This window comes from Fusarium verticillioides, chromosome 1 (assembly GCF_000149555.1).
Source record: "Fusarium verticillioides 7600 chromosome 1, whole genome shotgun sequence".
Taxonomy (NCBI): domain Eukaryota; kingdom Fungi; phylum Ascomycota; class Sordariomycetes; order Hypocreales; family Nectriaceae; genus Fusarium; species Fusarium verticillioides.
The window spans coordinates 881,175-908,711 of NC_031675.1; the positions used below are offsets into that span (position 1 = coordinate 881,175).

General features: G+C 49.0%; 7 protein-coding genes and 1 non-coding gene across 8 annotated transcripts; 6 read left to right on the forward strand and 2 right to left on the reverse strand.

The window, feature by feature from the left end:
• Positions 1-2,641: 2,641 nt before the first annotated feature.
• FVEG_09672 (hypothetical protein) lies at positions 2,642-3,061 on the forward strand (the record flags this gene model as incomplete). Its single annotated transcript, XM_018898726.1, has 1 exon — positions 2,642-3,061. The coding sequence occupies one exon, from the start codon at positions 2,642-2,644 to the stop codon at positions 3,059-3,061; it is 420 nt and encodes a 139-aa protein (XP_018756653.1).
• Positions 3,062-9,789: 6,728 nt separating this feature from the next.
• Positions 9,790-9,978, forward strand: FVEG_09671 (hypothetical protein; the record flags this gene model as incomplete). Its single annotated transcript, XM_018898725.1, has 1 exon — positions 9,790-9,978. The coding sequence occupies one exon, from the start codon at positions 9,790-9,792 to the stop codon at positions 9,976-9,978; it is 189 nt and encodes a 62-aa protein (XP_018756652.1).
• A 5,479-nt stretch (positions 9,979-15,457) lies between these two features.
• On the forward strand, positions 15,458-15,727 carry FVEG_09670 (hypothetical protein; the record flags this gene model as incomplete). The annotated part of the gene is made up of 2 exons (XM_018898724.1): positions 15,458-15,559; positions 15,623-15,727. The coding sequence occupies 2 exons, from the start codon at positions 15,458-15,460 to the stop codon at positions 15,725-15,727; spliced, it is 207 nt and encodes a 68-aa protein (XP_018756651.1).
• A 1,964-nt stretch (positions 15,728-17,691) lies between these two features.
• FVEG_16634 lies at positions 17,692-17,773 on the forward strand. The gene has a single exon. It is a non-coding gene; the product is annotated as a tRNA-Ser (tRNA).
• Positions 17,774-18,330: 557 nt separating this feature from the next.
• FVEG_09669 (hypothetical protein) lies at positions 18,331-20,155 on the forward strand (the record flags this gene model as incomplete). Its single annotated transcript, XM_018898723.1, has 3 exons — positions 18,331-18,659; positions 18,704-19,025; positions 19,070-20,155. 3 exons carry the CDS (start codon positions 18,331-18,333, stop codon positions 20,153-20,155), a joined length of 1,737 nt encoding a protein of 578 aa, XP_018756650.1.
• On the reverse strand, positions 20,109-21,997 carry FVEG_09668 (hypothetical protein). The gene has a single exon (XM_018898722.1). It carries the CDS (start codon positions 21,836-21,838, stop codon positions 20,234-20,236), a length of 1,605 nt encoding a protein of 534 aa, XP_018756649.1. The 5' UTR covers positions 21,839-21,997; the 3' UTR covers positions 20,109-20,233.
• A 770-nt stretch (positions 21,998-22,767) lies between these two features.
• FVEG_09667 (hypothetical protein) lies at positions 22,768-26,686 on the forward strand (the record flags this gene model as incomplete). Its single annotated transcript, XM_018898721.1, has 3 exons — positions 22,768-25,745; positions 25,796-26,116; positions 26,164-26,686. 3 exons carry the CDS (start codon positions 22,768-22,770, stop codon positions 26,684-26,686), a joined length of 3,822 nt encoding a protein of 1,273 aa, XP_018756648.1.
• A 383-nt stretch (positions 26,687-27,069) lies between these two features.
• Positions 27,070-27,404, reverse strand: FVEG_09666 (hypothetical protein; the record flags this gene model as incomplete). The annotated part of the gene is made up of 2 exons (XM_018898720.1): positions 27,070-27,265; positions 27,313-27,404. 2 exons carry the CDS (start codon positions 27,402-27,404, stop codon positions 27,070-27,072), a joined length of 288 nt encoding a protein of 95 aa, XP_018756647.1.
• Positions 27,405-27,537: the final 133 nt, after the last annotated feature.

Sequence of the window (27,537 nt, forward strand, 5' to 3'; positions counted from 1 at the left end):
CAACAGTGAGGTCGGCGAGGCCAAGGCTAAGAAGACAAAGGGTAGCTGGGTGGTACGGAAAGATGATATTCCCTGGCACTGCTCTACTGTGGCCGTGGTCGAGGTTACGCCTACTAGTGTCAAGAACCATAAACCCCTTGTTTCACGAAGGATGAGTTTGCTTTCTTGGCCTGGGCACGATATAATTGATTTGCTCAATCAATGATCCGCACGCAATGAAACCATTTTAGTGTTGCCTTCCCATTCTACGAGAGCTTAGTTCGCGAACAGTCAAATGCGACAAGGGAATCGTCGTACTAAGAAACTTTGAATCTTAGCGGATTCTTCATCGGTCTCTGGGCCAGCTGTCCCGATCGATATCAATGTGGCTGCCCCAGGATAGGCACAATTCGTCAAGAAAACGATCGATTCTGACACTAATATAGCCAGCAAGGCTGTATCGAAACAATTTGCTGAGCTTATTGAAGCACCACTGGGAGAACTGGCCAAGACACCGCTGGTAATTATCATTGATGCCTTGGATGGATGCGAAGGTCGCAGATGTTAAGAATGAGGCTGAAGACCCCAAAGACAAACAATTCAACCCAGCCATCACCATAGAACGAAGCTTCACCATCTACAAGACGAGAGACAGACTGCAAGTACGACTTCGAAAGGATCACCTCGAAGGCTATTCCTTTGTCAATCTACCTCAATATGAACTGACTGATGGGCCAAGACTTGCAGCGCGCTTGCGATGCAGAGATGAAGGAAGTTGAGGACATGGTCGAAAGAGACAGCTCTGCGGTATTCTGTCAACGGCGCTGAGAAGGCTCGGGCAGAGTTCGATGAGCCGCCGTGAATCAAATCGCATGGAGTTGGAGAGACCCCTTCGCGCACTTTGACCCTGTCTAGTCGGCTCGCAACCGGTAGCCTCGATGCCGAATGATCGTCACCTGGATTAAGATACAGTTTCGTATGCTCGAGTGGGCACGAGATGCGGACCCTTCACAGCTGATGCGTGGGAAGCAGCGCAGAAACCCTCAACCAATACCATCCAGGTACCAGTGACGTTCTTCGACACGATTGACCGAGTCGTCGACGGGAGATTCTCATTCAGAGTTCAAATGATAGAGCATGGTGAGCACTTTCAGAAGGCTTTCGATGTGCAATGACGGACCGCGAGTCAGAGACAAGACCAGACAGAAGCTCGATCCCAATTATCCAAAACCTTTCACTGGAGAAGCGTATCGTTTCTCCGCCCCTAACCAAGAAACGCTGCCAGTCTTCAGCAAAGATCTTGACGATACGGCCTACTTACCAGAAACCAGGCCAGTACCAGCACCGTACACGATGACTTGTTTTCATATGTGCAGAGACACGCCTGGTGGTCAAAGTGTACATACCGAAGCATCTCAGTCCATTCCACTTCAACCTCAAAAGAACAGAGATTTTCAGCACTCGAAGTCCACGAAGCCTGGGTTAAGCTTCGACGACCTCAGCGAGAACGGAAGGCTGATTTCAAACGGCCTGACTTCCGCAGGCCATCACCAAAGTCCCTAGTATAGCGGAAGCCTTCTGGATGAGTGATTGGCCCTGTTCAACCACAGATGTTCAAGACACACCTGAACATCTCCACCCCCAAACTCTTTTCTGCACGTGAGAATGGAGGTATAGTTCCACTGCACCTAAAGCTCCTATGCTGTGGGCTGGCGTTGATGCGAACAACACGATCTCCGGAGACCGAGTCAAAGGTTCCGGAACAAGCTTATCTTTTCCGAGACCTGGCTCCCGGGGTCCGGCATTGCTGTGTTCACTCACGTCCTTCGTTGCACATCGAAATGCAACCATAGAAGTACCACTGCCGTTCTTCGATACCACCCGAGACCTTTGCTTCACCGGGAGTTGAGAGCATCAGAAAGACTCCACGAACCGGCCAGAGCTATCTCCAAATCCACCTTCTCTCAGTCTAGTCGTTTGGATAGTTGAGCATCTCCTGATTTGCTAGCTCTGTCTGTAGCTTTTCTTGTCGCCAATGGCACTATATCCACTACTGACATCCTGGCATCGACGCCTTGAGCATCGTTGATCATGCATTCGTCGATAGTCATGCGCTTCATTGAAGTATACGCTCGCCAAATTAGAAGACGACACGATGAAGTGTGAATGTCTAGTATTCTCAGACGTCATTTCAGGCTGGTATATGGACTGAATACCGCGTTACCGAGCCCGCCTGTCCATAATCCTTGAAGTAAAGCTTTCTGAGCTCTTCTACCATCGGGATAGCTGTCGCGCCATCAGCCTCCTGACATCGTTGCGTCCCCTGAATAACAGATCCAAGCCTAAACCCCAGGTATTCATCAAAACGTCCGGGAGAACATATTGAACGAGCATTCAAGATGAACAAACCGCAAAGAATCGATGCCTACGAGATATCAAGCAACAGCGACACAGAAGACCGGCTCAGATATCTTGCACAAATGCCAGGCAACCCAGGAGCGCCTCGATGCCAAGGACATTACCCAGATGATCAAGATTGGATACCCAGTGGCCTCGTTTTCTTGTGAAGCAGGCGAAAGAACTTCCAGCCAATATGAGATTTCATCCGACCAGCCTTCCTTCCAAAACATGTTGTGCGTAGAGCAGCTATCGACAACTGAAAATGACGGACCCAAAAGTCCTACAATCTCAGGGCCACATGTTAGTCGACAACCCAGTTGGAGCTCAAGCAAGGGCTCTCGATATGCCCCTCTTGTTCGAGCTGACTCAAGGAGAAGTTGCTGAAAGCATTGGCGTGGACCGAGCCACAGAAAAGGACATGGAAGGGGAAGACGATCTCCTCTGTGAGTATTCGAGTTCAAGCGACTCTCGAGCAGGCAAGCTTCGAGCCAAACGACCCGGCCTCATTCGTCAAGGTGCTATATTACCTGGCATCCCGACTTTCCTCCTCGCCGGAGCTGCCATACAAAGGAGACTTTCGAAATTCGACAGACTTGTGTCTATCATGAGTTCAGCCGAAGGAGCAAGAATCAGAGCTTCGCGCCAAGCCGAGCGGAAACCGACAAACTCATCAATAAGGTGAACAAAATCAGGGATTGGATTGTTCACGCCCGTGACATATTCGTTACGAAGGATGATGATAACTTGGTTACTTGATACTTCTGCTCAGCGTCTTGCAGATAGCTATCCCCGAGAATATCAGAGTCTCTATCTCTGTATCAATCTCAAGTGAATTCCTTTTTACTTGGATAGCTAGCATGCGAAAACATGTGCTGATAACTCATCAACAAAGATGTACGTGCAGCAGATCAACAGCTACACGCAGGGACAGCTACAGCACACAAGCCGGTATTTGACAATGGAGGAAAACGAAAGCCACCCTTCTCTGGGTAGTGACTATGACCCCAGCCAGATAATCGACAGTGTCGAGAACCTACATCTATTGCTTCTCGCTCCTCAGATATCCATGATTCTCATTCAACAATTTGAGTATGCTGTCAGCGATTTCCTGGCCTTGGCATCATTGTTAAGACGATCTTTCTCACCCTAAATCAACAACCGGTACTTGTACTGTATTAGCCATTCGGACAGCCATTGCTTTATAGAATGAGAACCCCGGCGTCTACTGAACGTGAGAGGATATTCTTATACAACCGCATGATTGTGGACTTCTTCAGAAGCTCAGCTCAGCAGATGGCTGTGACTCTGTGAGACAACTTATGATAACCTCAAAGAGTGCATGGAACAGTGTCGTGAAGCACAGGACAAGGACATACTTGGCGAGAGAGAGGGAGTTTCATGCGATGAACACACTCAAGGTTGTGTAACGGTTCATTTCGACAGAACAATCCACAGAACAGAAATGCTGAAGGACAAGCTGATGGTAACAATGTTTCGCACGTCACCCCGTCCTCCCGTGGCAAGGACATCGACTCTGAAGAAATATCTCGTCCCCTCCCAGCTACCGATTGCTACGAACCTGAGGGAGACAAGGCGACTGCGGACTAGAGAATCGAGAGACTTTGTGGCGGCCTAGGATGGACACCGGCCATGCTAGAGCTTCTGATACAGGCCTCTATTAGGCAGCACATCTGCAACTCTTCTCGACATAATACCTGGAACTGCCCCGAGTTCCCAAAGAATGATATACACGAAATGATCAATATCATGGTCTTCAGCAGGGCCAATATGCCACCTCTTGCGGAAAGTTTATTTATCCTATGCTGTTTGACTACAAGTAGGCAGCTCATCATAGCCACCGCTATACGGAACCCAGACCTCACAAGCCAGGCAATTATAGTGTGTCCTATGGCCAAGGCGGTGGATATATTTCGCCAGGGCCCCGTACCTGAATTTGAGTTGGAGTGTTTGGAGTCTGAAGGTCGCATTGAACTACACGAAAAAGACAATTTCACATCACACTGATAGAAATATCTATTTGTGTTTTGTTATTTCTCAAGCTCACGGTCAACCAACCTTGCAGCATAGCCGCGCGACTAATTGCCTGCGCAAGGCTGACCTCGACCTAGAATCCCAAAGCCTAGACGAGGCATCTCATTAACACTTGAGAAAATTAATCCCTTCATCCTACAACGATATGAAGAGCCAGACCCGCCTCAGTACATGTCAAACCTCAATGCCGTCAAGAAGTCCGGTAACCGCAATAAGCTCCGATGTGCGCCCCCTTTTTCCGAAGCATTCAAACCGAATCAGTCAGGCAACTCCAGGTTAGAGACCGATCGGATGCGTCCAGACCAACGAAGCCCGTGTCCACAAAAACACCGTGAAGCTCACGGTCGACCAACCCTGCAGCATAGCCGCGGAACTAATCGCCTGCGTAGCATACCGATCTAGCAGCGACCGAGTCGGTAGTCTTCCTCCGAACACACCTCACACCACAGTTACTATTAAGACCTGTCTGATGACTTGCACTATGCACTGGTACTCGGGCCACCTTCTCGATATCATCCAGGCTACCTGTATAATAAATGAGGACGCCAAGATTACGAATGAAGATATCTTACGCTCCCGAACGGCTGAAGATCCATGATCTCCTGGTGGCTTCCACATTCGACGACGCGACACATCGAGGCTTCATCGACAGCCACCATCGTTGGCTTTACCCCGATCAATCGACGATGCCACTCTCGAATTCATCACTCATCCACTTGCGTAAAACTACAGCACTATGAATGGTTCTCAGAGTCTCCTTTACTTATAACAGCTACAAAAACTGGAGACACCGGAAGCTATGGCTGTTGGCCATTTCGCGTCCGTCGAAAAGATCGACAACACTACAAAAACCAAATTGTCTCTCCGACTTACACCAAACCGCAACAGCTAGTAGCGGAATGATGATATCCACAACGCCTGTGGCCTCTCAAAAGTCCGGGTTTTGTGTGGAGTATGGATCACTCCTATTCCTAAAATATGCACTCGAAGCTGCCATGAGGGCCTCTTCACATCGCTTTGTATGGCGCTGATTGGGATGGAGGACATGCTCATTGTTTGCAGCGTCACAGTTCCCATGGTAGCATGCAAGCGAGAGAGAATCCGAGGCTTGCCCTCGACATGTCCATCCTTGGCATTTTTTAAATCATCGATCCAGGGGGTTCTGTCAGCATATGAAACCACTGGAGACGCTGCGTATATAGATCTGATCCAGGAGAAGCTGGCCGAGGTCGATGGCATTTCCTAGAAGGACTTGTTGGCTTGTTGCCAGCTCGGATTTACAATCAAGGTAATGCTCGAAAGACCTGAAGACTGTGGCAAAGATAAGATAGCGCCGTCTCTTGTTAAGCTGATCAAGGTACGTTCATCCTCTGCACGGTGCGTTATATACCTATAAGCTAATATCAAGTCCAGGAGGCCTGGTTTTCCGATCGAGAAGTCTGGCCCCAGTGACTACAAACAATCTCATGTTACTACTACCTCATGGCGGAGAGAAATAGGGCCCTCAAAACGCTCGATATTTCTGTGAATTTCTCAGAGTTTGATTGAAGGTCGTTATCACCAGTCATTCTCGTTATAGCTCACGCGTATCAACGTCAACTGGCCTGGCTTCAACTCTTCATCTGTGCCTTCTCGCGCATATTTGATACAGATCTCTAAAAGCGGCTTATACTTACAATATCCAAGTTTTAGTGTTCTGTGGAGCTAACAACTCGTGCCGCTCAGATTCTGACGTGATGAACTTGGCAGTTCTGCTGTGTCAAATACCGAAGTATACCAAATCCTGGCTGCACTGTTCTTCAATCGGTACTTCCTTCGAGGAAAGGCTTTCCAAGAGGAGCCTTGAATTGTTTTAGTCCAAGACACGCCCGGAAGCCATAGTTCTAGCGGACTGACAATCAATCAGCGAGTTCATCAGTGAATATTTTCCGATGACTCGGAGTCTTTGACGCCTGAGCCGTGTTATGACACTGGCTTTCTAACGCCACTAGCTTCAAGATCAAGAGGCCATGTTAGAAGCCCAAATGAGAAAAAATCGGGAAGTAAAGAAGCCAAAGAATCGACTACATCTGCTAAGCTTCACTTCCGCCTCAAAGTCTGCTACTGTCAATGCCAGCAGGTCGCCCAAAGGCTTATTCAACAACATCAACGTATACAAGCTTCTAAGAGCCCGACGACACAGCAAGCTGATGCAAATGGTCGCACTGGAGGACAGCCCAAGTTTCATCTTGGTCTGTCTCCCATGGACATTTGCCAGGACAATTTGAGCACATACCAGAAGCCAATCCCCGGAATGCGCCATGCGAGATTACCAGGGGATTATTATCGTCAAGCACAGATCACGGTGATATATTGACTATCGATGCCACAGGCGCTGGCAATTAGTCACCGAAGAGTACTACAGACCCAGATGCCAATCGACCTTCAAAGGCTCTTTGTTAATACTTCATGGTATGCGTAAAGTCTTCACAACCAAAGACGAAGCCTTAATGTTCGAAGACATCAAATACGTCAAACATAGACTCGGTGAACTCAACAAACCCCTAAATAGTCACTCTTTTACATTAGGAAGTTGATTTTAGCTCGTTGGTACGGGAAGATGGGACTACCAGCGAGTAATGCTTTGCTCCGACAGAACTTGGAATCTTGGGGGTAGTCAAACCGTCCCGCAACCACTCAACTAAGCTCGAACAAGACAACGGCCGATGTTGCGCTTACTGTCGTCAGGGAACTCTAACCTGAGCTGGAGGATGAACTTACGACTCAGTCTAGGCTCTCCTAACTCCAGTGCTAATTCTTACCTTACACAAAACTCTTCTATCAGTCTATCGCCATGAGCGACAGCAAGAAGCGCGCATACGGAAACAAAGTATACTCCCTACTATATACTTAAGTTTATTGACTAATCTGCTAAGCCGTGGAACAAATCACCGAAAGTACCCCGATGCCATGATCAACATCACAGCAGCGTCGCAAGTCTGGCAATTTCATTTGGTACCTAACTATCGCCTCTCCTTGACCCTTGGACACGGATTACCAGCAACATATCCTTGGTCTGCTTGATGTCTGCGTATATCCCCTTATGAGACCATTCTTGCAGCTCAATAGGATCTGGTATAAATCCTTCTTAAGCCGCGTGGCCCAAACAACTGCATAAAACAGTGAGGCCGGGCCCAGCTCGATCTCAGAATCGCCATGTTTCGCGGACAGATCAATATGTCTCCCCAATCGCGAATACCCGTCCTTCTCCCATCGCCGATACCTGTCCCAGATTCCCTGGTGTTAGATCTGAAGCATCTACGCCTCATGGTATAGCTACTTTACGCTCTATTCTAGTGTAGCTGTCGCTAGAATAATTGTGGATGCCACAGCCATGGCCTAGACCGCAGACTCATACTCTCACTTGCTAGAAATGCCTCACTCCGAGACTATCTCACTATGAGACTATCTTACCCCGTGTGCCACTCCAAGCAGGGAGACCAACCCTTCAATTCTATGGACTTCCAGTGCCAACCAATGTGCCCAGTATGGCATGGATCCCAAAGACTATCAAAGAGGGTGTGCAGAGTGCAGATGAAGCAAGGCTTTGATAGATGTCTATAATCAGATGGAGATAGAGAGCATGATTTCCTTATAGGGGAAAGACACCACATCGAGCAGATTATACAACCGGCTTCCTCTCTACAGCATCACGAATATCAGCCGAAAATACACGAGGACACTCACAAAGCGCCCCTCAATCAACTCTTACAGTGCTAGTGCCTCTGGTGAGTAAGCCCATCTGTATCGCTTCGGTTCATCACTAACGCTTCACTTGCAGGTCCGACTGAGCTGAAGTCTTTACCCTCTCCACTCATCGATTCCCCTGCGCTCAATTCTGTGCTTGCAAGAAGAAGGCGACATTATGAGAGACGCAGAGATCGAAGATCTGACTGTGTAGAGCGTGAAGATGATGAGAAATAGGTAACGATCCAAAAGCCAAGACAAGCTAACTAGCAATGGTGAGCCTTGTCAAGTATGTCTCAAAGATGCATCAACTGATTCGTTCACGAGCTTGTCATCGACTCAAGTTGATGGATCAAATTTGGTCGACAAATTTTCGAGAACCTGGAACAAGCATATCCTTAAGAAAGAGGGTATTGGCTGGAAAGGAAAGATTGTCCGCAAGCGATGTATGACAGCATATACCTTGCCAAGAAGATGGTGATGATATCGCAGTGGGCCCGAGAAAGGAAGAGACCTATGGACTCTTACAACACAGTTCCCAAAGTGGTCTTCAACCAGGAAACCGCAATGTTGTGCCGGGCGCCGAGGCTTGAGAGACGTCGAGGCCAAGGTATTTTTGGCATTGGACCAACTCGATGATGAGATGGGTGAGTTGGGTCTTGAGCAGCAGGGGTCAAGGGGCGCAAGCCAGCTTCGAGCCAAACGCCGATCTCATTCGGCAAGGTGCTATCGTGCCAGGCATCTCGACTTCAGATGTTACTTTTTGCATGCAGTCAAGAAATCGATCTCAGAACACATCATTCCACCAGGCCTCCCAAAAGACGAGGCCCTGGCAGAAAGCGACAGCGATCGCCAGATGCCAGTCGTGTCCCGCAAATAACACGAGCAGCACGATTCACAACGAGGACCGAATCGCTGACCATGTCCCTGAAGATAGCATCGAGTAACACTGCCAAGAGATCCAACTAGTGGTTCATTCTCAACACATGCTTCTGCATAGAAACTTGACATTCAGGACACGATTGGGCAATAATTCCTCCTTCTTCGAGATATGCATACCTGTCTGTCCTCAGCGTGCTCAGGGCAAAAGCACCCAGTCCTAATCTCTTATTTTGAGCATACCATTCTCAACCATCGAGACCTTCTCCTTCCAATACCGACAGTCCCAGTAACCAAGAGCTGATCTGGCTCCTATATCCCAGCCACCGAGCGTCGATCAGCCAATTTCTAGCCAAGAGGAACTGAGCGATAGCCAAGTCATCAGGCTTCCTAACCAGCCTCAATCTCATCATGACTCAAGTCAGGGGCCGACGTTGACATCACCAAGGTGGCGCAACAACTCCAGCACCTTACACATTCGCTATCTCAAGTCGCCCAATTCTGGGCCTTAGCTTATCAGTCATATTGGCTCTCATTAGGACCTAGCATGATGCCTCGCAAAGGTGGGCCTTTATCTTGTTCAGCCTGAAGTACAAGGAGGGAGATAATCAAGCTCAGCACCCGTAACGGTGCAGCTTACCGAACTGCTCAAGCTTCAGGCCAGAACCAGCCTGTAAGCTCGGGCTCCGAACAAACACCTCCATCATCTGAAGCGGGCCCTTCAGGTCAAAACAATCATCTCAGCGCAAGCCCATGTCCTCCGTCAAAGACTCCCCCGACCCCGGTGACCAACCCAACCCAGCACGACAGGCCATGGCCGCCAATGCCTACTTGACCCAAGCAGAATCGATCGTCAAGGTCCTTCAGAAGATGATCGCAAAGCGGCCTGTATATATCGACCCATCCATCTACATCTGCGGTCACGTTGTCCAGATGACGTGAGTGCCTCTAAGTTGCCATGTATTCCAATAAGTCCCCTGGGGGTATAGAAAAGATTGCTCAAGTGATCCAAAAAGATCCAAACCTTCAAGAAGACCTTTTCGGAAAAGTGAAGGTAGAGGGCCTCGGGCAACAAGAAGCAGGGTGTGAAATCCGAAGAGGCATGGTTCCAGTGCACGATTCCACAGTCAACACGACCCATCTAGCTCAACGCCCAAAGAATTGATACGCTGAGAAAGCAAAGCAGGCGGCGAAGAACAAGATTCGTGGAGGGAAAACCACGTCAGATTGAATCCAGAAGGAGAAAAAGAACGCTGGATTCGATGCTTCGTCACCTTTGATGTGCCGTTTCATGATGGGCATGAGACCAACTTCCCCCCTCAGAATGGCTGTGCCTACTATCACAGTCTCTTCTCCCAAGGCCACCTCCGGATCTCCCATGACCCGGGCTGTCACAACCCCCATCGAGCGCAACATCCAGAAACTCATGGTTTCTTCTTCGCGCCTAAATATCACGACACGTTCAGCAACCTGCGCCTATCAAAACCGGCGATGACTTCGAGGCCTAAAAACCTCGTTCCGACTGTCATCAGTCAGCTCGGTCCTCTACAAATCAATGGAGATGTGTAATGAGAATACTTCTCATTCACGAAAGTACCACAACAAATTTCCCAGAACTAAAAGGGGGCCCAAGAAGATTCTGAGCTGTGGGAAAGAAGATACGAAGAAGAGTTGGTATGTCTGACGGACGTATTTGAGCTCGACCCAGTTACCACCCGCGCGTATACTCCTGTGCACGGAGAGACACTCTTCACCCACATGAGGAGCTACGCAACTTACTGGCACAGTATTCATCACCAACTTTGCATCCAGAAATGCACCATTCGACGTATGGCTCATGCCGGTGTCATTTAATTCTGCTACACACTGGCTGATGAAGAGGCGCATGAGGACAAAGAGGGGATGCCGACTTCAGAGCAGCGGCAGTTGAAATTGGATAATCAGTCACTCAACATTGACGGAGACCAGGTCGAAGAGTCTATGGTTTTGCAAGACTTAATCGGCGGCCAGGATCTGATCGAACAAATCTCCTACCGCCATCGAGAATATGCAGATGGATGAATCCCAGCCATTCGCCAGAGCCAGTCAATAGCATCGACTAAACCCATGTCTCAAGGCTTCCATACATGCTGGGCCCTCTCCCTCCTCAGGGACAATACAAGACACATGATCCCAGCAGATCTGGGAGTACGCGAAATAGTCCGAGAAGAGCTGATAGTACACTATTGTATTAAGCGATCTTACACTGTTTCTCTTCTAATAGAGGGTGAAAGGAATGCTCCTTACGTGGAGATCCCATCCCATGACGACTACAATAAACGACATCTGCAAGGCGTAGCGGGCATATTATGTGGAACGCAGCAAATCTCTGTCGACTTGGCCTAAAGAATATTTCGGCGGTGTATCGGCGCGCGCACCAGGATGCATGCTCGATAAGAGTAAAAAAGGAAAAAGAAAACGAATGAAATTAGGGGGTGATGCTGGGACAAGGAGAAAGTCGTCTTTGCTGGGAGCTGCCCACACAAGCTGTTCCTTGTCTGGGAATCGGCGGACTTCCATTGGCGCTGAACATAGCTTTCTACGCGAGAGCCTTCGCCAGAGGCTTTCAGCAGATCGAGCGACACGACCGCCACATTTTCAGACGGCTGTGACTTCCTTTGCCGTATCTACGAAGAGCCCAACTGCATTTAGTTTCATGGGGGTGGGCCATCCAATGCCATCCCATCCTCGAGCGCTTGCTCAGGCTCCAACTCGGACACGGAGTCCTCTCCGCCGAATTCACCTACTCCAAAGACGACTTTCCTGAAGTATTTTGGAAACTTCAGGATGCTCAGACGCGATACAACACTTCCAATGAGGCCTCTAATAGCTCATGGTAGAAGTCCACGAAGGGGTACTACAAAATGCACAGGCCTGTAGAGACTCTCTGAAGAGCTCCAGGCCTTCATCGCCGAACTAATCAGCGACGACACCGACGTAAAAGTCGACGTGTTGTGTAATCTGATGCTGGCCTGCTCGCAAATGTGCCGGATCGTCCGTCCGATGGGGGCCATTAAAGCCGCCATGTCTGTAGTCAAGGAGTTTGACGTTACGATGCTGAACAAGCCACATGGGAGCAACTCATCTGCCTGGATGCCTCGAACTGGCCATCCTGGTGCGCGATTTCTACCCTGAGCCGCGGCGTCCACTTCGCGCTTCCCCTGGCCGCGATGCGACAGAAGTGTTGGAGTTGGTCGGGGGGCTAATTTACGAGATTTACGAGGATTGCCTTCCCCTGAATGGGAATCGCCATTACCGCAAGATTCTTTTTACAACGGCATTCGCAACTCAGATGCAGCTAGACATCTTTCATTTGCTGCAAGACGATCTATTTCGAAGCTCCTTACAAGTTCAGACGAAGTGTTCAACCACAACATCACGCCTTGCGCTAGTCTTACAAGTCACATCCACACGCTGGTAAGGCGGGTATACCGGTGCAAAGATTGATCGCTGCCTCAAGGTAGATGCGATCCGGCCATTTTGCTCCAAGAAAATATGGTCCCCTGGCTCATACATCTCCTGGACTGGGCTTGAGATCGCGGCCATGTACTATCTGCAGTACACGCTAACCCTTAGGCCATCATGTTGGCCCTCCACCATCCCCGTCCTACCTTTATCCCAATATATAACGACTTCACCGGCATTAACGAGAAATACTTAGAGCATGATCTAAATCCGGTCGCGATAATCCTTGCTCACGCAGCACAAATCCTCTTATTTACCTCTTTATCAGGCTCCAAGGATTTACGTCTATGCCCGGATCCCGGGGCATTTTAGCGTCACTTCCCGATTCCGTACGGCATAATCCTGGATAAGGTTATTGCCAACAGGTTTTCCTTAGAAGACCTCAACCGATAATACATTTGGCGGCTACTTCGATGAAATAGACTTAACTCTAGAGGCGGCTGGTCCTCAGGGGGAAGATGGTCCAGAGCGAGGTAATCATCTCGCGACCTCACCCTCCTCGTCTTGTTAGACCTCTTCACCAAGCTTTTCTTAGCAATCATACCAAAGCATATCCTCTCTCAAGAAACAATCCTCCAAACTCCTCATCTCTCTATCTTACACATTTTCACATCTTTCACCAAATAACATCAAAATGCCTTTCAATCAAGTTCGGCAGTGTGTGACGAAGCCGACAAGAAGTCGACTGAGGACCCTCCAACAGATGAACGACGCCCGAGCGGCCTCGCCATCATTATCTGAGCCCAAACATCCTGATCACCACCAGTATCTTCTAGAACCAAGAGTCCTGGCGCGCCTGGAGCAACAATCAAGGATAGATCTACAGCTGCCTTTTGAAGTTCGATCGCAACTTTGCAATCTGCAACACGCATACAACCTTCTGTGTCTTCCGCAGGAGACGTTCGCAGCAATCAAGTCTGTGCTTCGACCCCGTGAACTTCTGGTACCACTCCCAAAACGTTGACGGAGACTGGGTCAACAAGCACCACCTCTCACGCCGCGAGGTCTTCCATCATTTGCCTGGAGCTATCGCAAACAATGTCTTCCCAAACAAACTTCCCTAACCCTTGGGCTACGATCGGCCACGAGCATCCGAATCTAACATTTCGCAACTGGTCCTTGAAAGAGCTCCGCCACCAGACCAGTCGGGAGGAGTTGCGGACATGGAACCAGCGTAAGATGTTCTTCTTTACATTGAGATCGACAATACACGCACCGCAGTCGTCTGGAAGCAAATAGCGAGACCTTGATCTCAAAAAGGGGACTCGCAGGGTCTTGATCTTCGGTTGGGAGTGGTGATACAGAGATGCTCGGGCTTGTTTACGAGAATACTCCGAATATAGTCCAGAAGTTTCGGGTCGTTTCATACATGAGCAACAAGCCTACCATCACAAGTCTTGCTTTCGAAGACGACCTGACAAACAGCAATATTACGGAGTCACATACATGAAGGGAAGCAGACAGCTCCCGAATGGTGTTGTTGCTCGTCACACTAACACCACCTGTCACTACGACAGACTTTTTGCCTTCCTGCTGGCGCCGACGCCCGGACAGGCCCTCTGAGGTTACCAACATATGAATGAGCCAGCGTGGGGAGTATGCGACCCCTAACAAATGACAATGCAATAATCTCGCCGGCTGCACACATCGAAAATAAGACAAATTCTAATGTCATTTTTGGTAAATGATGTTTTGATCTTACATCTGACGCAACGTTAGTTCTAAGCGGAGAAGGAAACCCAGTAACAACAGCAAAACTATTCATTTGGTGCTGCAGTTCGCGATACTGTCTACTCACACGAAGGCTTCGAGAAGCACTTCGAGATTTGTAAGCATTCACAGCGAAGAATCTGGAAGAGCCGCGCGATGCCTGGTCGGCAACTATATTACTATTCAGTGCCTTTTATTTAAGAGGCATCAGGTGCAGGAGCTCGCTGTTGCAAGAGGCACTGTAAGCAAGGACCTTCTGGCTCACCCTGAGGAATTCACAGATCCAAAGGAGGTCCTGACTCTGATTATGTATCCTCACCAGTGTCTAAGACTGATTTTTGGTTGATTGTTCTGGGGCGTCACATCACCAGAGACTGCGCCAGTACTGTCTCCTTCTGCTGCATCGCCATTATCTCACCACTCGGAACATATCAACCTTCAAATAAGCACGACTGGTATGGAACTGAACTCAACAGCCCTATCCTCACTTGTCCTGAAGAGTTCATGGCAGGCTTCGATAGGGGAAGTTCATAGGAGAATCCCGAGCTGATCCGGCAAGGAATCGTGCAGTGCCTCGCTCTCGAAGCTTTAAAGGGGAGTCTGGCAGAGAGTTAAGACTATTTTGAGAAGCTGGAAGCTCAAATGGCAGAAATGACAGCAGATCGCGAAGGTTTGATGAGGATTCTGGGAAAGTCGTAAACGTCTGCGTTTACCGTTCGACAGCTTTGCCCCAATCAGTCAGCGACATGCGCCACTGCGAACAACGACTTAACATGCCAACACGATCCCAATTGAGTGAAAGCAACCAACTTCCAGCTCCCCTGAGAGTTCGCCTCTGGGGATGAAAAGACATTTGCCAAGCCAGATGTATCTCAATAAGAGAAAGTCAAAGAATCTGCTGCTCGGACTCTGGTTGTCAACATTAGCCTACATATCAGGGCATTGGATTCAACCATCATTGGAAGTAACAAGGCTGCGATAGTCCAAGGTTTGCTTCTGCTGATCCTGGTGTGGCTTTACGTGCACTTACGGCCCGGACGTAGGATGAGGGCCTCCGAGCTGTCATGATAGACGACCTCTTCTATTGCTCCGAGGAACTGGAAATCGAAACTACGGATGCGATGCGATTCCTTTTCGACAACGAGTGACTACAATACCGGACAGCCGCCACCATCCACTTCACCTCACGGTAAGGGAAAACAGCGCAATGGCTTACACCAAGAACTCGCTAATTTCCCGCCATCATCTGTCTACCGATTTCCCTTACCCCAAAGCCGTGGTGCGAGTCTATAATACTATTAACACCGTCGTACGTCTTAAATCTATCTCTTTTTCAAACAACAACAGGATGCCTTTCGAGGACGTTCAACAGTGGGCGAAGAAGCGCGGCGACCAGAAGTCGACTCAAGACCGGCCAACATCTCCCGAACCGCCTGCCTTCCTGGCAAATGACCAATCGCTTACGGAGACCTTCTGAATGACTACATCACTGAGGAACTCAACCAACGTCACACTATGGAATCCTCACAATTCTATTGAGAAGTATCTCAAGAAAACCGCCGAGCCTGAAGTTCTCTACGACTCATATAGCCATCCAAACTCTTCAACAAATACGGCAGTTGTCTCCAAGTTGGGAAGATGTACTTCGGCATGAAAGCTTGTCCAACAAGATTACTCACAACAGCAAATCGATGAGTCTGAAACCACTCTCACGATGGCTTCCACTCTTTCTACCAACAATCTCCGAACGTTTGGGGGCGTTACCAGATCCCTAAAGGATTCTTCTACTGCCAAGCCCATTTTATGACTTGCTTTGACTATTACCATGGCTTCCCCGTTTCCACTTAGGCCGAATATAATTCCTTGTGTGTCCTGGTCGCCAAAAGCCTCCATCAGAACTCCTTCTGGCTAACGCGAGGCCGAGCTTGCAGGGAGGGGGGGGTTCGAAGACTCTCCTAACGAGGCCAATACCGAGCATCACATCTCACACTTACCAAACACTCAAAACAGATCAATATTCGATATCACTCAGTTCTTCCCAGGACGCCGGCACTAGTGAAGAGCTCGCCTATACTGACCCACCATCTTTTCAGCGTTCCAGCCACACAGACATACCAACAGCCAAAATTTATGAAGTTTCTTTCTCATTGTACCTTGTTCGGACCTCCTTCAACTTCCTATGCTGTTCTTCACGCTCCAGAGCTCAAATCGATCATGAAACGCTATGGATCACCTCTGCTGGGGGCTCAGATCAATAAGATGGCGCGTTATCTGAACTTGAAGGCACTGATAATCCTGGGTGTTCCATGTCTGGACGCGGCGAGATTCAGCGAGAGATTGTTGTGCTTCAGGAGAAGGCGCAGCAAAAGTTCTATCGGGGGCTAAACGGGATCATGCGATCGAATTATAGGTACGAGTTCAGCAGATTGGAGAAGGTTGATGCTCAACATACCCGGACAGAGGACCGAGGTAATAGGAAGAAACACAGACGACTCAACCAAGGGAAAGGCTAGGGCAGTTTGTTGAAGAAGCTATTGGAAAACTACGGACAGGTGTCATTGATCAAAATCAGCTGGATTGATGTTGGCCACGACCTTAAGAAGTTGCGAGGCCAAGGTCCAGCGAAAGGCCGGCCTCTCACCCACGATCGAGCTCCTACGACTACAGGTGAACGATAGATTTCACGAGATTTATACCTACCCAGCATGTCAGTAACGAAGCACTGCCGCCAAGGAACTAGATGTGAAGGCATCGACGAATCGAGTGTGTCGTTTGTCGTACCGACGTGACGGTCTTCACCAAGATCACATCGTCTCATGGCCAGTCTCTTGATCTTTTGACTCCTCTGTGTCGACCAGAAGATATGGCGCCGATCGAAGAATCTCTTAGAAATTAGACCTCAAGACGGCATCATCGTTTTCACATAGTTGAGGAAGCATCTACGACATCCAGAACTTCATCAAGGCTTAAATTTGGAAGTCGCGCCAACAATAATGGTCGACTCATCTGGTGCCAGGTCATCACCACCAGTTTACCAAAGTTTTGACCTGATCACAAGTCGTCTCAACTAAATTCTTGTATCTACAAACAATTAGATACTTCAAAACAGGAATGAATCTAGAAGAGTTAATCAGAATACTAAGTAGTTAATAAGTCATAGCATAAAATGCAAAGCAATCTAATTTCATGTCTTCTATGGTGGTTGTTGTGAATGAAGCACCCAGGACTTGTCTCATTCGAGCTAATGCGGGCCTCGGGGGGCAAGAAAACAGCAAACCTTAATATAGGGTGTCAAAATAAACTCAGTAAAAGTTATCCTAAGCTTAGGCTATATCACCTAAGTCTTTTTATCATTTAGAATCAAGGTCCTGTGTTTTCTTTCTTCCCATAGGTGGGCTACTTCTACTACCCTGCACACCTAGAGTTTATCCAATCAGCTAAGGCGCAGTGGCAGAGTGGTCTAATGCGATAGACTAGAAATCTATTCTCCTCGGAGGCGTCTGTTCGAATCAGGCCTGCGTCGATTGGTTTTTTCCATCTTTTGCCTGTTGTTTTCTTGATTTTCCTTTTTTGCTAGGTTGTCTTTCTTGATGTGACTGGCTGCCAATCGAGGTTCGGATGATAATTGATGGATAACTTTTCACAGCCGGCAATTATTCTAAGTTTGCATACTTATTATTCTAACCAATTCTTACCTAATGATAGGTTTCGATTTCCGAATAGCCAAAATCCATAGCATCTGTAGACTTTTGGTAAGACGGGGTGAAACATTCGCCGCACCTCTTAGGACGGAGGCTAACTCCTGTCGAAAGCATCCGAACGTAAGCCCAGCTCCAGCAATAGGATATCAGACAAGCTACCGTATATATGTTGGCTTAGTTGACAAATCCCATACTACGGAGCATTTGAAAACAGTGTCAGCAATTAGTTTCCCATAGGAGTCGGAGTTCATTTAATAAGCCTCCGTTTTCTATATCTGTTACTTCGTGACTTCATGGATTTGTCTTATAAATTGACATTCTTCCTCTGAAGATGTGACGATATCATCAGTGCAACTAGACTTGTGGTAAAGTGATCATGATGGCTTCTGCGGAAAAGAAAGGTACTGCCTCACTTTACAAAGTCGAGGCAACTAACCAGACACTCTCGTCGCCACCCTCCGTCAACTCGTCAGACCAGACGAAAACAGCCCGAGAAGATGAAGAAGCTCAAACACCAGTTACTTCAAAGACAAAACCGGCTTTCAACAGAGATTATCGCTTCTGGATGATCATGGTTACTTTAGTCCTGGCAACACTCCTCGCATCCCTCGAAGCAACAGTTGTCATAACTTCTCTCCCAACCATCGTCGAGAGTCTCAATCTTGGAAGTAGTTACATCTGGGTTACCAATGTCTTTTTCCTCACCACGTAAGTTCCTCCTTCGATTTCAATACGGGGCTGACATGCTGCAGAGCTTGTGTTCAACCCCTGTTTGGCCAGCTCTGTAATCTCTGGGGCCGCAAGAAAGTCATGATGTTCATCTTTGCTACATATACACTTGGAAGTGGTATCGCAGGTGGCGCTAACGGTGGTGCTATGCTAATCGCCGGACGCGCTATTCAAGGTATTGGTAGTGGTGGAGTCACCATGGTCAACGATGTGATCATCTCTGATCTGGTGCCACTTCGATATAGAGGAAACTACATCGCTATACTTCTTCTGGTGGCCACTATTGGATTCGCTGTTGGGCCTTTCCTTGGTGGTGTTATTGTTGAGAACACGACTTGGAGATGGGTAAGTATATCCACCATACGTGCCGACTTATACTGACTTATTAGGTATTCTACCTCAATCTTCCCATAGGGGGCGTTGCTATCGCCGTTACGTACTTCTTTCTCAACCTCCAATACGATCGAAGTCAGTCTACCATGGATAAACTCCGTCGTATCGACTACATCGGCAACGCTATCCTCATCGCATCAAGCGTCTCGATTCTCATTGCCCTTACTTGGGCAGGTCCCGTTCATCCTTGGTCAGATGCTCGAATCATAGCTCCCCTGATAATCGGCCTCCTCGGCCTTGTCGGTTTCGTTATATACGAAGCCTCAGGAATTCCTTCAGAACCTGTCATGCCAATTCGCCTGTTCCCAGGTCGCACATCATCCATTATCTACATCAACACGTTTCTCAACATGTTGTTAATCCAATGGTGTTACTTCTTCCTACCGTTGTACTTCCAAGCTGTCAAGCTGTCAACACCTTCGCGGTCAGGAGTGCAAATGCTCCCCGTTGCTCTCATCGCCATCCCAGGCGCAGCGCTCTCTGCGGTCGTCCTCTCGAAATGGGGCAAGTATAAGATGCTTCACGTATCAGGCTTCTTCCTCATGACTCTCGGTGTTGGCCTCCTCGGTCTTCTTCACGAAGATAGTCCTCCTGCGGCTTGGATTATGCTGCAGTTCGTTCCAGCTATCGGCTCTGGCTTCCTTCTGAATACCCTTTTGCCTGCTTTTCAAGCCGCGACTGATGAGGAAGATCAAGCTGCTGCAACGGGTAACTGGACTTTCATGCGTTCTTTCGGCGCTGTTTGGGGCGTAGCAATCGCTGGATCTATTTTCAACACGTATACGAAGCAGTATTCGCACATGATCGATAACGAGTTGGCGCGGGAAAGGCTCAGCTCAGGAGATTCTTACCAGAGCGCGACACGAGCTTTCGTTCTACAATTTGACGAGGTTGTTCAGACTCAAATTCGACATGTTTTCATGCTGTCTTTGAGTAAAGTCTACGTCATCTCTGTAGCATTCGGCGGGCTTGCTTGGGTACTATCTCTGTTTGAGAAAGATATTCCACTACGTAAAGAGTTGGATACACGGTACGGTTTGGATGAGAAGGCACCCGCTGAGCAGAAGAAAGAGGACGCATAGCGATAGTATCTAACTTTTGCTTTTTGTCAAAGCCCGATTGAGCCCTTTTGTATTCTAATTTTTCATCTCCTCTCAAAATTACAAGAATTCTTTAACAGCCTCCCAGAAAGCCTGGGGATTCTCTGCCATCGGAAGATGTCCTGTTTGAGGTACAATCTTCAACTCGGCACCGTTATCGCCAAGTAGTCCCTTGCATGCATCCATAGCCTTGACGAGAGCACCCTTGGCGTCTTCCTCTCCAACGGCAAACAGGCCAGGTACCTTGCAGCCACCCATCTTAGGCTTGAGGTCGTAATCCCAGAGTGCTGTGTTGCTGTACTTGAAGCCCTCGACGTCATTAGCAACGACAATCTCCGTCATCCACTTGACGGTCTCAGCGTTGGTGGAGGGATGGAACCATCGCTGGACAGTCTGTCCAGCGAGCTTCTCGATACCCTTGCCGTTATCCTCCTCAGCTAGAGCAGTGCGATCCTTCCACGCTTGTGTGTTGGCAGCGCTGGATGTAGGGTTGAAGTCACAGGCAATAAACTGCTGAAGACGCTCAGGGTACTTGATGGCAAAGTTCAGGGTCGTAACACCACCCATTGAAACACCAATAAGAGTGTGCAGCTTAGTGATGCGGAGAGCATCAAGCACTTCTCGAATGTCATTAGCCAAGCGATCCACTGTGGCAGCTACGGGAGGCTGAGGCACGGCATGTCGGCCACGGGTATCATATCGGAGGATTCGAAATTCAGGGCGCTCTCGCTTGAGGATTTCTACAAGGGGATCCCACATATGCAGCGAAGTCAACAGAGAATTGCAGAAAGCGATTGTAGGAGCCTTGGGGTCTGGGTTACCCTCCAATCGGTAGGGGATTACCAGTGAATCCGAAGTTGTAATGTAGGAGTTGATAGCCGCGTTGGGGCCAGGCGTGGTAGATTGCTTGGAGTCGGGGGAGGTGAAAGCAGCTGTCGACGGCAGCTTTGATAGCGCTTCCAGCTCTCGAGGAGCAGGTCCAAAGACGTAAAACAGAGAATATGTTCTTCGACCCTTGGAAGCAACAAAGTTGTCAAACACTTTGGTGCGCCATGGGGTGTCCATCGAGGCTTTGTGCTCCGGCCCACCCTGGCCATTCTCCTTAGCATAATCATGCAGCGCAAGGAACGTCGTCTTGCCCTGGCCCTCAAGATACGAAGTCTTGAAGGCGCGCGAGCGCAGCCAACCAGGAACCTTGGCCAACATGGGGATATGCTCATCAACCAGCCACTTCTGATATTCCTCTGCAGCGCCCTCAACGTCCTTGAGCTCAATTGTGACAGCGGTAGTCTGCAGACCCTCGGCCTCTTCGTCGGTCAACTTCTCAAAGGGCACGAACTTGTCAGACTCGTTGGAATGAACTAAGTCCCAGAAATATCGTTTCACGTCAACTTGGCCAATGGTCTCGGCTTCTCGAGGAGATCGGTTCGCTCGCAGTGTGAGGTATGTCTCGGTCTCAAGGTGTGGCATGGACGTGACGTCGTAGGCAGCGAGATAGGTGGGTTCTTGACCATCCGTCGCTTTATATCGAAGACCGTTGGAGAAGATCTGAGGAAGACGAAGTCGGGTCGGGCCGTGCTCGTTATTATACCACTCGTGGAATTGGTCTAGAGACAGCCCAGGCTTGGGCTGCATCGTGACGTAGAGGTTACCAGGAGGAGACATTGTGATCGTGCTTCAAATTGAGAGCTGTAGTTGAGGAGAGAAGCTCAATGTGAGGTTGTCCAGTCATTATAAAGCGCCCCCAGGCCCTTTCGGAAGAACGATTTACATGACGGGAGGTGGAGCGGGAGTTTTCGATTCGGCTCGGCAGATGGAACCGGGAACGTAGCGGGGTGTACCTCACTGTAGGTATAAATGTTTACCCCGCCACTCACCGAGAGGTCACCGTGAATACGGGGTCCACACCGGGAGCACACCGAGAGGTCATCGCGACCTAGCAGCGAGCGCGCAGCTACTTCGCATCGAGCCCATCTATGTGAATGAATGTACTGTGAAGATAAGAAATCCATGGCAGCGCAATATTGCGCCGTGTCATTTTAGGGCATTTCTGCATAGCCCTCGCCTGCAATTGTCCATGCCAGTGCCGAGCAGTGCTTGACTCTGCACTTTCTCTCTTTACGAAGCCATTGATTGTTCTGTGATATGTTCGGATTTCTCTCTCTCTTTCTCCTCCTCACTCTCTCGGTTTTTCTCTCTCGTTCTTTTGTCTGGCACTGTATATTATACCAGGATATATCAGCAGTCGGCCTCCCGCATGAAGTATCCCGTTCATCCAATATATTGTTCCCGTTGGTTATCACAATCTGCATCTATCCACATCGAGCGACACTGAGGACTCGATCTCGTACATAGCGCCGCCAATCAACTCATTTGCCCGCCTCTTGAAACATTACAATGTCCATTGAGATGCGCTAGGAAGCTCATGTGAGAGTCAGCCGCCACATGCGGACGTGCCAACGAAATTAACGGTTTTCAGACCTCGCATCCTGTGTCAAATACATTCAAGTCACCTTTTCTGTTACTCTTCCGTTTCTACTCGTGCGCAAAGTTGTTGAACCACTCAAGGCTGGCGGCCTGGTTCGCTTGCGACAATGGAGGTCTTTTGTCGAAATGTCCCTCAGGACTTGTCAGAAGAGGGCTTCATACAAGAACTCATGCCATTCATGAAAGCTTTGAATATCACGGACTTTTATTGCGAAAAGCCAAAAGGAAGGCCCCGAGCATGGATCAAATTCCTCAGCCCCGGCGATGGCTATTCGTTTCTTGAAAGACACGGCAAACAACAGCGTCACGACCAACCACAGAAGGAAAACATCAACCCCCGATATCCTTTCAAGACCAACTTCGAACCAAAGGATACACCGCGTCTACATATTCTCAAGACAGCTGTGTTTGTTGAGAAGAGTACTCGCGCTCTCGACAAGCATTCCATTGCACATCTCAAACATGAACGCGAAAAGAAGCAACAAAAGGCTGCTGCTGCCGCCGCCGCTGCGGCTACCACCACTAAAGACCGGCAGGCTCCAGATAGAGCCTTCATTATCAACAGCATCAGTTGTGGTGGCAACACTTTTCGTGGTCCTGAACAGGTAATCACCTTCATTGAGCACAACAATCTGATCCTGCTCGGAGACGTTATTGGCAAGTTCACGCCGCAGTGGTTGACAGTCTACGACGAAGACGGATACCGTATGGATTTTCACAACGACACTATTCAGGATCTTATTGCTAGTCGCAATGATGCATCCATCACCTTGGTCTTGACTGAACCTCCAAAGATGTACACACCTCATAAGTCAGACAATCCTAATCAGGCGTGGAAACGAGTACAGGGTTTGGTCAGCTGGGGGCTCATTCGCGAATACTCGTCATCTTGCCTTGTCTACCGCATCTTCTTCACTTCCTTAAACGACATGACCGAAGTCCTCCGGTCTGTGAAGCATCGAGATATTCTCGCCGTCACTTATCACGATCTCCCATCCGTTCTGTGGTCATACATGGAACCAGAGAGCAACCATTTCCTCGGCCGCCAGCAATTTACAGAGAAGGCTAAGCGCCTGCTGGCATCAGGAAATGTCCACTTCGCTCTCCTCTTCCAAGTCCAAGCTCTGGTCTGGAACAACTACATCAACCCCGCGAGCGGCATAGAACTGCTACATATCCTCAATAAAGTCATTAAGGATGCTAAAGAGAAGAAAGTTGCGGCTCCCGTCACTACCGATGCCATGAAGACACTATTGCAGAAAATACCCTACCCTTGTCCTGGCACGGATCCCAATGAGTTGAATGTTGTCACATTGATGGCCAGCATCATGGATAAAGAGTTTGAGGCCAGGGCGGAGAACCCCAAGCGTGACAGAATCTACGGAGCCAAGATTCCAGATCATCAGATCTATATCTTCAAGGCTACGGTGACGCCCACGCGTGTTCTTCTCTCTGGTCCCGAACCCGACAGCAAGAACAGGGTGTTGCGAAAGTATCACGAGAACAATGACTACTTCTTACGCGTGCTCTTCTGCGAAGAAGATGGACAGGACCTCAACTTTCATCCAAAAGTCGATAACGAACCAATCTTTGCCAGGTTCCGTCATGTCATGGACGAGGGCATCACGATCGCTGGCCGAAAGTTTGATTTCCTGGGTTTCTCCCATTCATCTCTCCGTTCTCACTCCGCCTGGTTCTCTGCACCTTTCACGGATTCGAACTTTGAGCGCCAGACTCCTGCAGCTATTCTGCAAGCCCTGGGAGACTTCAGCGAGATTCGAGTCCCAGCAAAGTGTGCAGCACGAATCGGCCAGGCTTTCTCAGAAACACCATATGCAATCCCAATCCTTGAAACTGGCATAAACTGTCGGTTCATTCCAGATGTCAAATCTGAAGATGGAACCCGCGTATTCAGTGATGGTGTTGGAACGATCTCTAGAGACGCGTTAGAAGAGATTTGGCCTTATCTTTCAATGCGAGCTGCGGCGCCAACATGTCTTCAGATCCGCTGGGGTGGTTGTAAGGGAATGCTTTCTCTTGATACCCGACTCACAGGGAAAGTTTTCTGTATTCGACAGGAGTCAATGATGAAGTTCCCAAGTGACGATCTTAGAGAGCTCGGCATTTGCGACGCTTCATCTAAACCTCTTCGACTCGTTCTCAACCGCCAAATGATCAAGATCTTGGAAGATATGGGGACGTCTAATGATTGGTTCTTCAGACTACAGAATAACGCTCTTGACATACTGCGCAACGTCACAGCTGATGCGACCAACACGAGCTATTTCCTGGACTATCAGGCTATCGGCGTCAATATGGGACTGCCCAAGTTGGTCAAGCAGCTGCACAAGATGGGCATTGACTACCGCCGGGATAAGTTCCTCAAGTCAGCGGTTGAACATGTTGTCTTGCGAGAACTGAGATTGCTGAAGCACAAGGCCCGCATTCCTGTTGATCAAGGAGTGACCCTTTTTGGTGTCATGGATGAGACGGGATACCTAAATGCTGGTGAGGTCTTTGTCACCTACGACAAGACACACGGCGTTTACAGAGGTTGTCGTATCAACTCCACGCTGAAAGATGGCCGAATCATTGTCACACGCTCACCAGCTCTTCACCCAGGAGACATCCAGATTGTCAACCAAGTGACCCCTCCACAGGGACACCCTCTACGTAGCTTACAGAACTGCATCGTCTTCAGCCAGAAGGGTGAGCGAGATTTGCCTAGTATGCTGAGTGGAGGCGACTTAGACGGTGACCTCTACAACATTATCTGGGACCCAGAAGCATTGCCCGAAAAGTACTACTTACCAGCAGACTACCCAAGAGTTGCGCCAAAGCCACTAGATCGCCCAGTCAAGCCCCAGGACATTGCCGACTTTTTCGTTAACTTTATGCGAACTGATATCTTGGGCATGATCGCTACAAGACACGTCGTCTTGGCCGATTATTATGAAGAGGGAACGACACACCCTTACTGCATTTCCCTTGCGGGCATGCATTCTACAGCCGTCGACTTCTCCAAGACAGGTATCCCTGTCGATGTAAAAGATCTGCCCAGGAACCCTCCATTCCGTCCTGATTTGTAAGTCCTTTCTGCCTTGCTTAGCCGAAGTATACTGACATATTCTGCAGCCTTGCAACAGCACCGCCTCTGAGGATGTACGAAAAGGGTCAGATCGATCATCTGCATGACGAAGATGAAGATGACAACGCTGACGATGGCATGGCTCGTTACAAAGCAAAGTATTACGAGTCTGACAAAATTCTCGGTCGACTCTATCGAAATGTCGATGAGAAGAAGATCTGGGATGAAGACATCCATCGGATTATCAAAACAGCTGGACCCTCTGTTTGGGATCAGTTATTAACCGTTGTTGAAAGCGAGGTAAACAAGTATAAACTTGACGTCGACTGGACACGCAGGTCCAACGAGGCGTGGAAAATTCGAGGCCTGTAAGTTGCAATATCCTTCCACTGGCTCAACGTGCTAACTGTCTCAGCTACGAGTCGACTGTCACCGACAAGATGTGGCACTTTTCCGAAAACCCTCGTGCGCCTCTCACAGAAGTCGAAGTCTTCTGCGGTTTCATCCTCAACAAACGCGGTGCCCAAACACGCCGCCAAGGCGACTCATCTATCAAACTAAAAGAAGAAATCGACCGCATCATGACATTGATCGTCAAGCAGATCCGCGATCGCGGTGTAGGTGACGGCGCAGAGACCCTCAGCACAGCCACCGACGCAGACGCAGCTCCTTCGCGCTGGAGAGAAGACGTCGTAGAGCTATGCTGGGCCTGCGTAGCAGTTGCATGTATCAGAAAGGAATCTGCACCGATAGTGTACCACGGAACGGGTGAGCTGGAGAGTTTCAGAATTGTGGCGGCTTGTTGTCTGCTGAAGGAGCTGAATAACCTGGCTAGGAAGATGGAGATCAGCGCCGGGGGAGGCTTTGTTGGTGTTGGGCGTGGATCTAGGGGAGGACGTGGGAGAGGCGGTGCCGGTATGATACTTCCCATACGATGATTGAGATTCACGAGATGTACATGCGAGATGTGGTAGATACCAAGACTGCAGAGCGGAGATATGAGGGTTTTTGTAAGAGTTATGTTAGAGCTGGCTCGAGAAGTCGACGATAATGAATAATGAGCATACATGTTCCATGAAAACACGTTTTCTATAAAACAATTAACAACACTGGCATAGACCATCAGGCGGATTCAGTTGATAACACTGCTTGATAGCATCTTGATCTAAACACTGCTAAGAAAACCGAAACCCGCGAATTTCAACCTATGTATACAATTCCAGCTAGATACAACTAGCGTGAGCGCCGTACCATTTCCTCACACAGCCCAGCCCAACTCAGACCTATAACGATACACACTTGCTGTCAAAAAGAAACCCGTCTAGACCGCGCTGTATCCTCCTCGACTTCCTGTTCCCTGCACCGTGTTGAGAACGCGGCGGATCCAATCCTTAAGTAGATAAGGAATATCGCGGATGGTGTCGCTGTGGGGGAGAAGATCCCAGCCTCGAGCGCCGTAGCGCGTGAAGTTGATCCAGGATGAGAAGATGAGGTAGCCGGCGATGCCCAAGAAAGCACTAAATTTGTTAGGGATTCGTCATGGAAGCTGATTGGGGTCACTCACATGATAATGAACCAGGTGAAGAAGCCCCAGTGGGAGCTTGAGGTGTCATCATCGTCAACTACCGCCGGTGTCCTCCGGCTTTTCGCAAGCATACTTAGTGTACCACGTCAAACGCAAAACCTTGGCTTTCTCCTCACGATCCGTGCTATTCCAGATAAGCGACTCCTCGTCACGCTTCCCCCGGTGCTCGATTGTGGCCTCCGCCTCATTTTTATCCTTATGGCG